The sequence below is a fragment of the Nomascus leucogenys genome, chromosome 22a, assembly GCF_006542625.1.
Source record: "Nomascus leucogenys isolate Asia chromosome 22a, Asia_NLE_v1, whole genome shotgun sequence".
NCBI lineage: Eukaryota > Metazoa > Chordata > Mammalia > Primates > Hylobatidae > Nomascus > Nomascus leucogenys.
In genome coordinates this window covers 9,434,585-9,452,285 of record NC_044402.1, presented here as the reverse complement: position 1 = coordinate 9,452,285, position 17,701 = coordinate 9,434,585, and the positions used below count along the sequence as shown (strand labels likewise).

At 44.1% G+C, this 17,701-nt stretch overlaps 2 protein-coding genes across 6 annotated transcripts in view; both read left to right on the top strand.

Moving 5' to 3' along the window:
- The window catches only part of AK7 (adenylate kinase 7), a 97,689-nt gene that overhangs the window by 9,582 nt on the left and 70,406 nt on the right, over positions 1–17,701 (top strand). For all 5 annotated transcript variants that reach the window (XM_030802884.1, XM_030802885.1, XM_030802883.1 and 2 more), the window contains exons 3-4: positions 3,458–3,566; positions 7,680–7,774. In XM_030802884.1, coding sequence (XP_030658744.1) covers positions 3,458–3,566; positions 7,680–7,774 — 204 coding nt within the window. The remainder of the gene's footprint in view (positions 1–3,457; positions 3,567–7,679; positions 7,775–17,701) is intronic.
- Positions 13,489–15,885, top strand: LOC115832464 (translation machinery-associated protein 7). Its single transcript, XM_030803630.1, is given in 3 exon segments — positions 13,489–13,557; positions 13,909–14,023; positions 15,794–15,885. Coding segments are annotated over 3 exon segments (276 nt in total).

Below are 17,701 nucleotides of genomic sequence, written 5' to 3'. Positions count from 1 at the left end.
CAGGCAAATGAAGCTTCAAATCCCTTCCTGCCAAACAGGTCGGGGCCTCCTATGCTCTGATCTTGAGATCCTGGAGCCTCCATTAGCACAAAGTCCTGCAGATGCCCCTCCCTTGGAAGGGTGGGATCTACTGGAGATGGTGGGGCTGAGGCTGGTCTTCTGTGGATGAGTGGAGCCTGCAAGACAAGTAAGGGAGGAAGGAAACACCGTGCAAGGGGGAATGCCTGGGAAAGCATATGGTGCACTGTGGCAGAGAAAGAGCATGGGTTATGGGGAGCCACGGGGAAGACACAGGTGGCAGAAAAGGTGAGGGAGAGTGCTCGCTTCAGCGGCACATATGCTGCAATTGGAATGATACAGAGAAGACCAGCAAAAAATGAATAAAAGGTGAGGGAGAGGCGAGAATGGAAACCGTTAGCCTGGTTCAGGTTATGAAAGGTGCCTCTACCTGGCTCAACAAGCCACCTGCTATTCCCTGAGCATTCTGGGCTCTGCCAGGTGAGCTGGTATTCATCCTTCCAGCCCAACTCAAATATCTTCTCCTATGAGACAAAATCATGTCTTTCTCTTAGTCCATTGAACCTCAAATGTACCTCTATGACAGCCCTTTCCACATTTGGGGCTTCTGTGTCTGGCTGTACAGGTTGCACACTATACAAGAGTGCCTGGCTAAGGGCGTGAGTAGGGGCTGAAGAGCAGCCTGTTATGTTGGCTGTCCTGGGCCCCAGAGTTTAGCCCTTCTTGTAATTTTTTCACCAAGCAGGTTACTTTTTTTCTCATTTGTACAACAGCTTCATATGTGCTTGGTCGGGCTGTTGTCTACATTAGACCATAATTATTTGGTATAAATCTTCTCAAAGCGCACACACACACACACACACACACAGACACACACACACACACACACACACACACACACACACACTGCTCCTTAGTATCAGCAGCTATATATTATTCATGTTTGCCTCTATTACTCCAGTCAAAAGCAGGGCCCACAAATGTTTGTTGGGTGAACAAATGAATGCACAAAAATGGTCACTCCACATCAGGTCAGGACAACCATTCTCCTGAAAATGTGGCTATTTCATCTTAAATAGAGCCAACCATAATTTGACACGTGTGCATGTTTTTCTATGGACACCACTCCCATCTGCTTTTACAAGCTGCAAACATAGATGCTGTATCTTCTTTCTCTTAGGCCACATCTAGAATACACATCTTTGAGTCCTCGTATTCCCCCAGTGTTTTCTTCTTTTCTTTCATGTGTCATTTCTGGATCTTGATCCATCCCAGGTGTACTGGGAAGGTAGTTTCCTTTCCCACTGTCATGCTATTGGTAAAGTAAAAATCAATGTTTGGATCAAAATTGTCAATGGCTTCCCTCTTGCACATTCAGCCGAGAGAAGGAAGTGAATGGCTGGTGGTATGGGTCAAGTTGTTTCTCCCCCACCCCCAAGAGATATATTGAAATCCTAACCCCTGGTATTTCTGAATATGGCCATATTTGGAGATGGGGTGTTTGCAGAGGAAATCCAATTAAATGGAGGTCATCAGCCAGGCGCAGTAGCTCACGTCTGTAATCCCAGTACTTTGGGAGGCCGAGCGGGCAGATCACCTGAGGTCAGGAGTTCAAGACCAACCTGGCCAACATTGTGAAACCCCGTCTGTACTAAAAATACAAAAATAGTGGGTGCCTGTAATCCCAGCTACTCGGGAGGCTGAGGCAGGGAGAATTGCTTGAATCAGGGAGGTGGAGGTTGCAGTGAGCTGAGATTGTGCCACTGCACTCCAGCCTGGGCGACAGAGCGAGACTCTGTCTTAAATAAATAAATAATAAATAAATAAATAAGTAAATAAATAAATGGAGGTCATTAAAGTGGGCTTATCATCCAGTATGACCAGTGAGCTTATAAAAAGGGGAAATGTAGACACAGACGGCACACAGGTAGAACACCATGTGAATATCAAGGTGGAGATCAGGGTGATGCATATACAAGACGAGGAATAGATTGCCAGCAAACCAGCAGAAGCTAGGGGAGAGGCACAGAACAGACTCTCCCTCTCAGCCCTTAGAAGGAACCAATCCTACAACACCTTGATCCTGGGTTTTTAGCTTCCAGAACAGTGAGACTTTGGTTGTTCAAGCCGTGCAGTTTGTGACAGTTTGTTACAACAGCCCTAGAAAACTAATGCAGATTCATCCAAAAGAATCTAGGGAACAGGGCTGGAGAAACTAGCAACTTAGTGCATGCTGTTGAATTTAACAAGGACGTATTAACCTTGCCAAGGCAGAACTGTCATTTCCTAAGGAAAGGCATCAACTTCCCTTTGTTCTTCAATAAAGGAAGAGACCCAGCTTGGTCTAAAAGGTTCTACTTTAATACAGTTGGTCAAAGAACTGCGGAAAATAGCTGATGTTCAGGACAGTGGGAATAACAACTAACGCAAATCTTGGTTTGGAAATGCGGGGTCCTTTTATGGTTCTTAATGCACTCAAGGTATTGTACTATTGGGACGTGTACTGGTATTCATGCAGCAAGGATTGACTAGTTAAAACACAATGATCAACAGCTGGCACCGTGACTCACGCCTGTAATCCCAACTTTTTGGGAGGCCAAGGTGGGCGGATCACCAGAGGTCAAGAGTTTGAGACCAGCCAGGCCAACATGGTGAAACCCCATCTCTACAAAAAAGAAAAAAAAGCCAGGCATTGTGGCGTGTGCCTGTAGTCCCAGCTACTTGGGAGGCTGAGGTATGAGAACCACTTGGACCTGGGAGGCGGAGGTTGCAGTGAGCTGAGATCATGCCACTGCACTCCAGCCTGGGCAACAGAGTGAAACTGTGTCTCATATTAAAAAAAAAAAAAAAAAAAAGCAACAAAAATGATCAGCAAAGCAGCGAAGTTACTTCTATTTAATGTATAAACTTTACATTTTTAATCATTAAAAGTTTCTGTATTTTTAAAATATTCCCGGCTGTCAACTGTAATAAGGTACCTTACATCTAGAAAGAGAACAGATTAAATCCATCTTGAGAATTCTAAGACAATCCACATTCATCATTCATCAGCACTTCTGAGTGATTCGTGATATATAATTGCTCAAATAATCTTGCATAGAGTTTGAATTAGTTTTAAATGCCTCACTCATTTTCTTTCAGTGTGTTCTAATTCTTCCCTTCTGAATTGGAGTTTAAACAGCATGCAGAAATAGAACCTAAGATTATTATGCAATTTTTAAATCATCTGTTCCAAGCTGTTTTCATAAACTTCTTTGTTACTTGAAAACTACACACAGAAGACAGTCACAATTTCATTTTAAATAGAAACCCTCCTGCAAGTGTTTCCTGTGGGACTCCTCAGTGTTGCATATCTATTTTGAAAATTATCATTTCATCGAAATATTAAGGTTACCTTGTTAGTGTCTTGCTGCAAATGGCTGTCAATTTTCTTTTTCAGGCCATCTCTCGAGAAGACCTTCTCATGCGCCTGCTGGAGTGTGATGTTATTATTTATAACATCACTGAGAGCTCACAGCAAATAGAGGAAGCCATCTGGGCAGTCTCTGGTCAGTGAGGTGTACTCTTTCATCCCCAGGGATGCTATTATGGTGCTGCTTACTTCACCTAATAGTCATCTAGGAACACTAGGCAAAGTAGGGCTATAGAAAAACTGGTCTGAGACTTACCTAAAGTATGAAATCCATGATAGTAATATGGATAGATACTTCTGAAGAATAGAATATTTTTAATTATCAAAAAAATGAAGGCCGGCACAGTGGCTCATGCCTGTAATCCTAATACTTTGGGAGGCCGAGGTGGGGGGATTATTGAGCCCAGGAGTTCAAGACCAGCCTGGACAACGTGACAAGACCTCATCTCTACAAAAAGAATAAAATAAAATAAATGTATATTTTTAAAATGAAACATTACCCAGGCTGTAGTGCAGTGACCTGATCACAGCTTACTACAGCCTCGAACTCCTGGGCTCAAGACATCCTCCCGCCTCAGCCTCCTGAGTAGCTGGCACTACAGGCTTCTGCCACCATACCCAGCTAAATTTTTTTTTTGGTAGAGATGGGGACTTGCCATGTTGTCCAGGCTGGTCTCAAACCCCTGGCCTCAAGCCATCCTCCAGCCTCAGCCTCCCAAAGCACTGGAGTTACAGGCGTGAGCCACGGTGCCTCGCCAAAACATTTAACTTTAAATGCAATCTGACTCATTCTATAGGCACTGCATGAGGAGGTGGGGTTGAATGTACGGACAGATACAAAGACAGATAAGAAAAGGTACCCCAAGGCACAAGTCATCACACAAGAGACAAGGCACCCAAGAGAAACTTTAACTCAACAAAGGGGGGATGCACTCACAAGAAAGTTATTTATAAGAGCCACGTGACTTTAAGAGGGGAGGAATTGTTTCTAACCCTAAATATTTGATTCAATTCAACAAATGTTCCCTGATGGCAAAGGTCAGGGAAGGCTTGTAGAGAATGCTTGTATTTTGAAAGTGCTTTGAAAAATGTAATGAATTCTAAGGACCTCAACTCTAAGAGAATGAAGTGGTGTTTAGCAAGGTGGTGCTTTTGTGATTCATCTCCTCCAAAGCAACCTCATTTTTTTTTTTGAGACAAGTTCTTGCCCTGTCATCTTGCTTTGAAAAATATAATGAACTGTAAGGACCTCAAATCTAAGAGAACGAAGTGGTGTTTAGCAAGATGGTGCTTTTGTGATTCATGCTCCCCCAAAGCAACCTAATTTTTTTTTTTTTGAGACAAGATCTTGCTCTGTCACCCAGGCTGGAGTGCAGTGGCACTGTCTCAGCTCACTGCAATCTCCACCTCCCGGCTTCAAGTGATTCTCCTGCCTCAGCCTCCCAAGTAGCTGGGATTACAGGCATGTACCACCATGCCCAGATAATTTTTGTATTTTTAGTAGAGACGCGGTTTCGCCACGTTGTCCAGGTTGGTCTTAAACTCCTGACCTCAAGCGATCCGCCCGCCTTGGCCTCCCAAAGTGCTGGGTTTACATGAGTGAGCCACTGCACCCGGCCAAGCAACCTCATTTAAAACATCAAAATGCCTCCATAGGTGCCTCTTGATTGTGAATTTCAGACATTAACCACTGACTTCCTGCTGTCACAGATGGGCATCGGCCTTTCTTAGGACCACCCTCTCCCCCTCAAGGAAACGTAACCTTTTCTCAAGTTTGACACTGCATTTCCTTTCATGAGCTTTAAAATGTAGAGTGTTTTACTGCTTCCTTCTAATAAAGAGGTTCAAATAATCAAGAAAATTTTACTTTCCTATTTAGAGGAAAACTTTTAGCTGAATTACTTTGTTTTTTTGAGATATAGAGTGTTTGTGTCTGTAAGAAAATATAGTCAGAGATCCTTCAATCTGTCGCCAGAGTCACCTGGGGGGTATGGGGTTGGTAGGGCATGAGGTTGGTAAGGGATGGGGACTTTGTCATTTTACCTAATGCATATTCTTAGATTTTGTTTTTCTCGCAATGGATATGTATTCCTTTCTTTCTTTTTTTTAAAGATAGGGTCTTGCTCTGTCACCCAGGCTGGAGTGCAGTAGTATATCATTCGCTTACTACAGCCTCAAACTCCTGGCCTCAAGCAATCCTCCTGCCTCAGCCTCCCGAGTAGCTAGAATTACAGGTGTGCATCCAGCTATTTTTTTTTAATTTTTTGTGGAGATGAGGTCTAGCTATGTTGCCCAGGGTGGTCTCCAGCTTCTGGCCTCAAGCAATCCTCGGCTTCCAACAGGGCTGGGATTACAGGAGTGAACAACCACAACCAGCTATGTATTATTTTTAATAATGTTTTATTAAATTATTTTTAAAAGTCTTAGAATTCTCGTACCTTGCCTTTCACAGATACTATGGAAAGAAAGCAAGGTGACAGAAGAGAAAGGAATACATTATTAGAAAGGAGAGAAAATATTTGCATATAGATGAAGGGTGTGTTCAAAGGGGAACAAGCAGATCATTCTAGACCTATTATAAATATCATAAATAAAAAAGGATAACCCAGTTAAAGGACCTCAAGGTGTGCCAAGTATTCACAAAATAGGCCAAACTGAAGCTCAGCAGAGCAGAAAGGTTAAAAGAGCAAAATTAAATTGAAGAGAAAATTTTTGTTATTAGACTAAAAATAGAAACAAAAGTAACACTTAAAGTTTGGAATAATATGTGATCATAGTGTTCTTAGACTTAATTCAATAACACTTTCTCATTTTAGGGTAGAAATCCATACATTTATTAGATCCAGGATATCAGCATTTCATTTTGTTGCTTGTTTAGGGCATCACCTCATGATACTAAAATCATACCATGGCAGCTGCATCACTTAGCCCCTCTGACAGTTTAATTAGACCTCACTTTGCAGCTTTGATATGTTTCTTTTTTTTTTTTTTTTTTTTTTTTTGAGACGGAGTCTCGCTCTGTGCCAGGCTGGAGTGCAGCGACACAATCTCAGCTCACTGCAAGCTCTGCCTCCTGGGTTCACGCCATTCTCCTGCCTCAGCCTCCCAAGTAGCTGGGACTACAGACACGTGCCACCACGCCTGGCTAATTTTTTGTATTTTTAGTAGAGACAGAGTTTCACTGTGTTAGCCAGGACGGTCTTGATCTCCTGACCTCGTGATCTGCCTGCCTCGGCCTCCCAAAGTGCTGGGATTAGGCTGAGCCACTGCGCCTGGCCGATACGTTTCTTGAAAATTATACATCAGGAAGAATATGTTAATGGAATCCCTTAGCCAAATACATTCAAGGAGATTCAATGCTTAAATGTGTAGAGAGCCTTTTTGCAAAGCAGCAAACCCTTTGGAAATAAAATGCTCACCTTTCTCTCCACCTCTATTCGAAATATGAATCCCTGCAAGTTGTTGATTACCAAACGTTTCTGCCTTATCAGTGCTCTCCACTACAGCCCACAGCCCCAGGGGTGGAGTGGGAAGGGTGGGCACACCCCGAATTACTTCCTTCCACGATGGCTTTCACTGAACAAGGTTGCCTTATGGGAACTCCTAAGAAGCCCTTACCTTCTGATGTGGGGCCTCTGCTGCCCCATCCCCAGCCTGCTCCCTTTTCTGGGCAGCTGGCTAGGGGGCATGGTGGGGACAGCAAGGGCCTGGCAGCCAGACACCTGTATTGGACTCTCTGCCCCATCACTTCCCTCTATGATCCTGGGCAAACTGTGCCTCGGTTTCTGCATCTGTAACCCAGAATAGCTATCTCATAGTGGGAGGAATTCAACAAAGCCCGTGAGTTGTTCTAATTCATGTCAGCTATGATCCTTACTGTCACCAGCCCTCCCAAAAAGGAAAAGCACATGGCCAGAGGCCAGAAAACAGAAAGAGGCCACGATTTTGAGCTCAGCTCAGAAGGGATCAGGCAACTGATGAGCATAGTGGAGAGAAAGGGCTGCAGTGGAGAGCACTGATGAGACTGAAATGCTTGGTTGTGAACAACCTGCGGGGATCCGTATTTCAGATACAGGTAGAGAGAAAGGAGGGGGAATTTGAAGAACGGTGATGGGAACAGGTCAAAGAAGTATCAGAGACAACAGCACCCTGGTGTTAAGTGGCTCCTACTGGTGACTAATAGTACACGTGATTTAGAAACCAAGTTGTGCATGGGTCCAAATAACCACTCTGCTTTTTGGCCCCACAGCACTCAGTGAAGAAGTCAGCCACTTTGAAAAGCGAAAGGTATTTATTTTACTATCGACGGTGATGACTTGGGCGCGATCCAAAGCCCTGGACCCTGTAAGTAGAGCATTAGCTTTCCTTTATGTAACATTTCAGCCTTAACACCTTGTAATCTGTGTGCGGAGGGAACTTCCTATGGCGAGTTGTGTATTCTCTCACTCCTGAATCCTATCCCATAATAAGCACCCAGCAGAGTTTACTGACTCTAAGCACATTCAATTCTAAGGGATTTCATTGTTTTATATGCCTCTAAGAAGGAAAAATATGCTGCCTATGAAACTATAGCAAAGCTTGCTTATCACTTTTGCTTTGTATTTTAAACATTGAAAGAGCTCTCTTTTAGACTTACTTAGACCCACATTTTTGTCACGTACATTCTTGTGCATACATTAAGAAGAAATATAGGCTGGGCACGGTGGCTCACGCCTGTAACCCAGCACTTTGGGAGGCCGAGGCGGGTGGATCACCTGAGGTCAGGAGTTTGAGACCAGCCTGGCCAACATGACAAAACCCCGTCTCTACTAAAAATACAAAAAATTACCTGGCCATGGTGCCAGGTGCCTTTAATCCCAGCTACTTGGCAGGCTGAGGCAGGAGAATCCCTTGAACCTGGGAGGCGGAGGTTGCAGTGAGCCAAGATTGCGCCACTGCACTCCAGCCTGGGCAACAGAGTGAGACTCCGTCTCTAAATAAATGAAGGAAGAAAAAGAAAAAGAAAATACAAGTAAAATATAGTGATTATAGTATTCCCAAACTTCCTCATATTCAGAGTCCATCTCTCAATCACACCACATTCTTTTTCCACACAACTCAGTATAAAACCCCTAGAGTATGTGGTTATTACGTTGCAAGAAAACATGAGCCACAGTCATTCTTCCAACATTGCTTATTCTCTTAACTAATGTCAAATTGACATTTGCTGCTCTGTTCCCGTGCCTTTGTGCCTATGCACTACCTTTCCATTTCAGTGCTGAATCACAGTACACTCTTTTAAAAGGCAATTAAATCAACGCGAGTAGTTGACTCAACTTGAAGTGATAACAATAGCAACGGTGTGTTCAAGGTCACTGAGTCACCGGCTGCGAAATTGCCAGTGCTTCCTGGCTGACCACAATGATACGCCATTGATCCCAGATATGTTCTAATTTCAGAAATGTTAAATGTGAAAAAGTGCATGACATGGTCAATGGAATATATTATATATAACAAGGAGATATTTAGGGATTCATCACATTATTGCATCAAATGATGTGTATTTGTTTAATTGTCTTTCCTCTGGCGGACTGAGAACCCTCTGAGGGCAGGGACCACAGGTTTCATGCTCTTTCCTTGTAAAGTTTACTCACCTACTTTGGATGCCATCACCTTAAGAAGCAGATCATAGTCATTTTATTCCTGTTATAATCCCTTCCCTCAGAGTGTCCAGCTAAGTGTTCACTATAAAACAATTATGAGTCAACGGACCGGCTGACCACTGTGCTAGCATCCTGACTGATTGTCCCAACCAAAGTAAGCAAAATAATGAATAAATTCAATAACGGACTTCAGGAACAGCTGCGCCCAGAGGATTCAACAATGTCCTCAATGCTCACTGACTCTCTCTCTTTCTTTTATGGTTTCTTTTCTGCTCTGAGTAGACTTCACTCTCTAGTAAGCCTCCTACACTGAATAGACTAAGAATGGAGAAGAGATGGTTCCCCAAAGAAAACATGGGGCAGTGGCTCCTGTGTTAGCTCCTGTCCTTGTGGCATGCCCTCATCCTCTCACTGTGATTTTAACTTGCATTTCCCCAATGACAAATGATGGTTTTAAAAGATTTATCAAGGTATAATCAATGTACTAAGCCAGGTGTAATGGTGCCTGCCTATAATCCCAGCACTTTGGGAAGCCAAGGCAGGAGGACTGCTTGAGCTCAGGAGTTCAAGACCAGCCTGGGTAATAGGGTGAAACCATGTGTCTACAAAAAATGCAAAAATTAACCAGGTGCAGTGGCGAACCTGTAGTTTCAGCTACTCAGGAGGCTGAGGTGGGAGGATTGCTTGAGCTGGGGAGGTCTAGCTTGCAGTGAGCTGAGATCACACCACTGCACTTCAGCCTGGGTGACAAAGTGAGATCCTGCCTCAAATAAATAAATAAATTTACTGTATTGTATACAGTGAAGTTAACCTTTTATAGTCCTGAGTTTCAACAATGCATGCAGTTGTATGACCACCAAAACAATTAGGATACAGAACACTTTCATCACTTTCCAAAATTCTCTACCTCATGCCACACACAAAGTCAATTCCAGTTGGATTACATAACTAAAATTAAAAAGCAAAAACTTTAATTTTTCAAAAGAAAAATTAGGCCCAGCCCAGTGGCTCATGCCTATAATCCCAACACTTTGGAAGGCCAAGGCAGGCGGATCACTTGAGGTCAGGAGTTCGAGAGCAGCCTGGTCCACATGGTGAAACCCCGTCTCTACCAAAGAATACAAAAATTAGCTGGGTATGGTGGTGTGCACCTGTCGTCCCAGTTACTCAGGAGGCTGAGGTGGGAGAATTGCTTGAACCTTGGAAGCAGAGGTTGCAGCGAGCAGAGATCGCACCACTGTACTCCAGCCTGGGCAACAGAGAGAGGCTCTGTCTCAAAAAAAAAAAAAAGGAAAAATTATAGAATTTATGGAGGATTCCTCAAACAAGACCAAATACTGCTAAATATTTTTTAATTGACAAATCTAGCTGCAATAGGATTAATGAAGTAATAAACAATATTTGTGTTTGAGATTTGCTTCTAAATAATCCAGGAGGATGAGGAAGTCAGTGGGGGTATAGATATGACAAGACCGATTATGCAAAACAAACAAGTTTGTCCCCAACAAGTCTAATTGAAGGGGGCGTGGCAGAAGATGTGGCATCCGTTCGAAGTCAGAGTGAGCTGAGTAAGACTTTTGCTTGCAAGCAACAGAATCCAGCTTTCTTAATCAGAAAGAAGACGTGTTAGAAAGACATACACAATGTCTTACAAAACCCACAGTCAGAGATGCCACTGGGCGCCAAGGACTGGAAGCCATGGGGAGCTCGGTAAATTCTCCCACTTTCCTCTCTGCTTTTCTCTGCTTCTGTCTCCTTGTCATCGTCACAGGAAGTCTTTTTGGTTTGGTTTTTAGAGACGAAGTCTATAAAACAGAGACCTCCAAAGAAGGGTTTCCTCTGCCAGATTTACCAGGGTTGGCTTTTGAAAGGAGAGTTCTAGTCATGGACTCTAAATCGTAATCCCTAGAAGATAGACTTGGGATGGGAAGAAGAAAGGTGAGCTGCAAGGATTCCTGGTACTTTCTTCCTTTCTTTCTTTTTTTTTTTTTTTTTTGAGATGAAGTCTTACTCTGTCGTTCAGGCTGGAGTGCAATGGCGCAATCTCAGCTCACTGCAACCTCCGCCTCCCAGGTTCAAGCAATTCTCTTGCCTCAGCCTCCCGAGTAGCTGGGATTATAGGAGCCCGCCACTACGCCCAGCTAATTTTTGTATTTTTAGTAGAGATGGGTTTTCACCATGTTGGTCAGGCTGGTCTCGAACTCCTGACCTCAGGTGATCCACCCGCCTCTGCCTCCCAAAGTGCTGGGGTTACAGACATGAGCCACTGCATCCAGCCATGACTTCTGGTACTTTCTTAGCTCTCCCTTGGCCTTGCAGTACTTTTTTTTTTTTTTTTTTTTGAGACAGTCTTGCTATGTCACCCAGGTTAAAGTGCAGTGGCATGATCTTGGCTCACTGCAGCCTCCACCTCCCAGGTTCAAGTGATTCTCCTGCCTCAGCCTCCCAAGTAGCTGGGATTACAGGTGCGTGCCACCACTCCTGTCTAATTTTTGGTATTTTAAGTAGAGATGGGGTTTCCCCATGTTGGCCAGGCTGGTCTCAAACTCCCGACCTCAGGTGATCTGCACACTTCAGCCTCCCAAAGTGCTGGGATTACAGGCGTAAGCCACTGACCCCAGCCACACAGGAAGTTTTAACAGCCAAGGAAACCGGTTCTAAGTAAAGAAAGAGTCACTAACATAATAGGTTGGAAAAAAATCATTGTCAGCTGATGACTTATAAAAGATAAACTTTGTCACTATGAAAAATGTCCCAACAGCAGCCCTTCTGAGCACCCCCAATACACAAATTGTATTCTCTAAGTCTGTTTTCCAGTAGAAGTAACTCCAGGACTTGGAGTTGGGAGGGAGTTGATTCTGTGTCTTGGGCCAGTGAAAACTGGGATAGGCTGGAACCTATTGTTGATGCTACAGAGCTGAGATCTTTTCAGAGATGTCCTGAGTAGGACTGAGAGGACAGAGAGGGCCCCCACCAGCCACGCTGTGAGAAGGCGAGCATCGCGAAAGTGATTCTGTCTGTTGGGTGTTTCCCACCTGCGCCTCCAGAGCCACTCTCTGCTCTTCTCCACCCTGCTCCAAACTTGTAGTCTAGATCAGCAAGCAACCTTGTCCTCTGCTCCCAAATGGGTTTGGCCACTGGGGCTCACTGGTGAGAGGATGGGGGAATTGAGATGAATGAGGTCAGATCACTTATTCCCCTAGCTCCCTTCTGCAGAGTTGCTGTGTGTAGGCTGAATCTCTGAACCCAAGCCACTGCACCTGCCAGGCAACCCCCTATCCCTGGGCTCTAATCGTTGCCTGCCCACTCAACACGTTTGGATTTAGGAGTAGTACAGAGCACCTGTTCCTGGCTCCAGGTGACGTGGTTTCCCTACACCCTGCCCACATCTTCATAAATAGTCCTGTTATTAAACTCTCCTGAAACTACCCAACGTTGAATATGCTGTTTCTTTCCCATGAGGATCCTGACTAATACATTATGCTTAATTGAAATCAGTTGAGTATGTGAAAAGCCATGACTCCATAATGTAACTCAGAAAAATAAATGTTAGATTGTTGTAGATGCTGCTGGCTTCCTGTCATGAAGCCACCCCACTGTCTTCCTTGCCAGCAGAGCCATGACTTGTTAAGTTCAAGTGTCCACACTGCCCATGAAATCTAGAGAAGGGAGATTCTATCCCCATTCCAGGGAAAAATCCTGATTGATCCAAACTAGCCATGATGGTTCCATTCTTCTTGCCAATGATTGGCTAAGGGGTAGGCATGCAATCCAATTTTGGGATGTGGGATGTAACAAACCTACCCCCCAAAATGTAGAGTGGCTTACACATGGAGGAAGTTTATATCTTGCTCAGGTAAAATGTAAAACAGGTGTTCCCAATGAGCAAGTCAGTCTTCTCCCAACTCTGATTCAAGATCCAGGCTTCTTCCGTTGGATGGCTCCAACACCTTCCAGAATTACCTCTGGGGCTGTCGTGCACACCTGCATCAGGCCTGTGGAGGGGAGAGAAACACAAAAGATTATGCATGGGAAGCTTTACGAACCAGGCTTGGAAGAGATGCTCATCACTTCTGCAAATTTCTTTGACTAAAACTCAGCATATAGCTGGGGAGCCCGGAATATGTAGTCTAACTGCATCCAGGAAATCAGTCTGGTTTAGTCTCTGGCACAGAGGAAAGATGGCCAGGAGACTCCCAGGAAGGGCTCGTCCCTCATTAGGAGAGAATTCAAGGAAGACACAGGCTTTCTTTCTCTGCGGATGTTGTTATGTCTGGATGTGAAGCTTGGACTGCTGCTACTAGTCTTGCTGTGATCCTGAAAAGGAAGGCCACACACAGGAGGCAGAGCTCAGAAGGCATCAGAACAGCAGAGCCAGTTTCCAGTGCAGGGTCTGGGGAAGGTGTGGTAGGTGCTATGTCCGGCCACAAAGGTGGCAAGAAAAAGTCCCTAAAACAGCCCAAGAAATAGGCCAAGAAGATGGATGGAGGATGAAGAAGATAAGGCTTTCTTTCTCTTTTTCTTTCTTTCTTTTTCTTTTTCCTTTTTTTTTTTTTCTTTTTTTTGCGTGTGGCCCAGGCTGGAGTGCGTGGTGCAACCTCGGCTCCGCTCACTGCAACCTCCACCTCCTGGGCTCAATTGATTCTCTGGCCTTAGCCTCCTGATTAGCTGGGACTACAGGCACCTGTCGCCATGCCCAGCTAATTTTTAAAATGTTTTTGTAGCGACAGGGTTTTGCCGTGTTGCCCAGGCTGGTCTCAAATTTCTGGGCTCAATTAACCCACCTGCCTTGGCCTCCTAAAGTACTAGGATTGCAGGTGTGAACGACCAAACATGGCTGAAGATAAGGCTTTCAAGCAGAAACAAAAAGAGGAGCAGAGGAAATTTGAGGGGCTAAAAGCAAAGGCCCTGGGGAAGGGACCCCTCGCCACAGGTGGAATTAAGAAATCTGGCAATTGGCTGGGCATGGTGGCTCACACCTGTAACCCCAGCACATTGGGAGGCTAAGGTGGGAGGATCACTTGAGCCCAGGTGTTCAAGACCAGCCTGAGCAACACAGCAAGACACCATCTCCAAAAATAATAATAATAATAATAATAATAATATTTTGAAAAGAAAAGAAAAAGGAAATCTGGCAAGCAGTAAAGCTGTTCCTTGTGCCTGAGGCAATGGTGACCCTTGATTCCGTGTGTATCTGAACATCTGGATTCTCTGCATCACATCTTTTGCCACCTATAGCTAGAATGAAGTGTTGTCTTGGAGTCTACTGTACATTTAAAAATAAACTTTTGGAAAAAAGAAAAACAAAGAAAAAGAACAGCAGAGGCAGGCCAGCCCATGGTGCCTGGAGCCACCCTACTTAGGAGCACTACTTATGGGAGATGATTTTGCCAGTGTGTAGGTCTTTTTGAGTTTGGTTTTCTGTCGCTGGTAGCAAAAAGCATCTAAATGGATAAAAACTGCACAAAAATCAGTTTTGTTACAAAGGAAGGGTAAATATTTATTATTAATTACTTTTAATACATTAATTAATTAAATTAATTAATTTTAATACATTGATTAATCAAATGAATTAATTTAATAAATTAAACAATTAATGTATCAATTTTAATAATAGGACAATCTTAGGTTGGTTTTTCCCTTAGAACCTGTTTGTTTTTAAAGTCTAGCCATGTACTTGTTTCTGTATGTGTGAGTAGAGAGATATAACCCAGAGGTGACCCTGATTCAGCCAAATACTCCAGAACAAGGGCCGACAGGCTCTGATTATCACACATAATAACTAGGTAGGAACAGAGTCCACCAAGTGATCCACGTGGGCAATCAAACACAATGACCAATTAAAAAGAGAATCCAGGCCGGGCACAGTGGCTCATGCCTGTAATCCCAGCACGTTGGGAAGCCGAGGCAGGTGGATTACGTGAGGCCAGTAGTTCAAGACTAGCCTGGCCAACATGGCGAAACTCCCGTCTTTACTAAAAATACAAAAAAATTAGCTGGGTGTGGTGGCGCATGCCTTTAATCCCAGATACTCAGGAGGCTGAGGCAGGAGAATTGCTTGAAGCCAGGAGGTGGAGGTTGCAGTGAGCTGGGATTGCGCCACTGCACTCCAGCCTGGAGACAGAGTGAGACTCTGTCTCAAAAAGAAAAAAGAAAGAGAATCCAACAGAGTGTTAGAGTGTTACAATAAAACAGATTCGCCCATTGGTCTAATAAAGGGCAGGGGAGATTACTCTGTAGACTGTGTTCTTTACCTCCTAGAAAGAGGAAGCCTCTAAATGAGCTTAGTAATTATAACAAGATAGTAGTAAGGCACGCTGAGTTTCCAGAGATGCTGACAGCCATCCATATATAATGTAACAATGAAAGGATCACGGCTGTAACCCCTGCTAAAGGAAAGGTCAGCCACTTACCCTTTACTGGAAAGGCAAATGATGCAAACGGTTGGGAGGAACTAAAACCCATATTAAAAGTTCGGGTTCAAAATACACTTTATTTGTTGTGTTTGTAACAAGTGAAATTTAAGGACTAAAGGGAACACAGCCTAGCAACTGGTCGCAAATGTGCATCATACATAAACAGATCTCTGTCCCAACCAGGAATCGAGGAATGAAAGCCCAGAACCTGCGATCTCCTCTGGTTGGAATTTATGGGCTCCAGTGCCACTGGCCAGAGAGAGATTGATCTTCCTTTTCTCTCAGTCACATTCTCAAAATGTCAGGGAAGAGATTGGCCATCCAACCTATGGTTCTCTTGTGGTTCACCTCATGGAATGTGACCATTTCCCTGGCAGCCGTTGAAGACAAAGGGTAGGGCAAATCCAAAAGAGGGGTGTTGGGCCAGTTACAGGGTGCAAAGAGGGTGGGTTAGGTGACCTGGCCCAACATGCCATGTGAGCCAGGGCTACAGAGGGGCCAGGACTCAATTCATCCTGAAGGCAAAGCTGACTACACTGTTTCCAGACTGGAGCTGGCAAGTGAAAATACAGGACACCCAGTTAGATCTGAATTTCAGATAGACAGTGAATAATTGTTTAGCATACCTATGCCCTGTGCAATATTGAAGACATGCTTGTACTAAAAATTTAGTCATTTGTTTATCTGAAATTCAAATTTAGCTGGGTGTCCTGTGTTTTACCTGGCAACCCTACGTGTAGGCCACTAGACCTGTTTACGAGGACAGTTAATTGTGCAATATGTATTCACTAAGTATCTACTGTGTACACAGAATTGAAGTGGATCTTCCCCTCAACAACTCATTCTCCCAGCTTTCTCCCAAGGACATCTTCTAGCATCTCAGTTGCTCTAGCCTCACTCCCCTCCTCCCACCAGTCAACTCATTGGTAAATTCTGTTCATTCATCATCCTAAATGTATCATAAACACATTTTGTTCTCTTTGTATCTATGGCAACTTTCTAGCAGCCTCAGCCTTTAGCTTCTTGGACTACTCAAGTGGTTGCGCAGCTGGGGCCTGCCTTTGCGCCCTCCAATCCATCCTCCATAGCACCACCTCAGCCATTTTGTTGAAATGTCATCCACAACTCTGATATATCAATAAAAAACATGCGTCAGAATATCATAGGTACCTCCAGAATCTGTACAAGGGTGATATATCGAGTTAAAAATGCATGTATCAATCAATAGCAAACCAGGTGGCTAAAAGAAAGAAATACATGTATTGGAATATTACACATACCCCAAATACATGCACTATGATGTATTAAAATATGTATCAAAATATTAAATTAAATATTAAATTCAGATCATGTTGCAGTCCTGCTTTAAAAGCAAAAAACCCAACTGGGCTTAGTAGCTCAAGCCTGTAATTCCAGCAGTTTGGGAGGCCAAGGCAGGAGGATTGCTTGAGACCAGGAGTTTGAGACCAGTCTGGGCATCACAGTGAGACCCTGCCTCTACACAAAAAAAAATTTTTTTTATTAGCCTGGCATGGTGGCAAGTGCCTGTAGTCCCAACTACTCAGGAGTCTAGGTGGACTCAGCTGTTCCCAGGAGGTTGAGGCTGCAGTAAGCTGTGATTGTGCCACTGCGCCCCACCCTGGGCAACAGAGTGAGACCTTGGGACAGAGTGAGACCTTGTCTAAAAAAAAAAAAAAAAAAAAAAGCTTAAAACCTATCCATAGCCTTTTGTTGCTATTGGAATGAATCTAAACTCCACAGCATGGCTCAGAAACCCTGATAATCTGGCTATCACCTACTGCATCCCCTACCAATTCCCAGCTTGGCTCCAGTCATTTTCCCAGAAGCAATCGTACTCTTACCTCAGTAGGGTTTTTTTTTTCTTTTTCTTTTTTTTTGAAAAGGATTTTTTGCTCTGCCACCCAGGCTGGAGTGCAGTTGTACAATCTCGGCTCACTGCAACCTCAGCCTCCTAGGTTCAAGTGATTCTCCTGCCTCAGCCTCCCGAGTAGCTGGGATTACAGGCACCTGCCACCATGCCCAGCTAATTTATGTATTTTTAGTAGAGACGGGGTATCATCATGTTGTCCAGGCTGGTCTTGAACTCCTGGCCTCAAGTGATCCACGCACCTCAGCCTCCCAAAGTGCTGGGATTACAGGCGTGAGCCACCTCGCCTAGCCTCAGTAGGGTTTTCATTGTGTGTTTCTCCTGC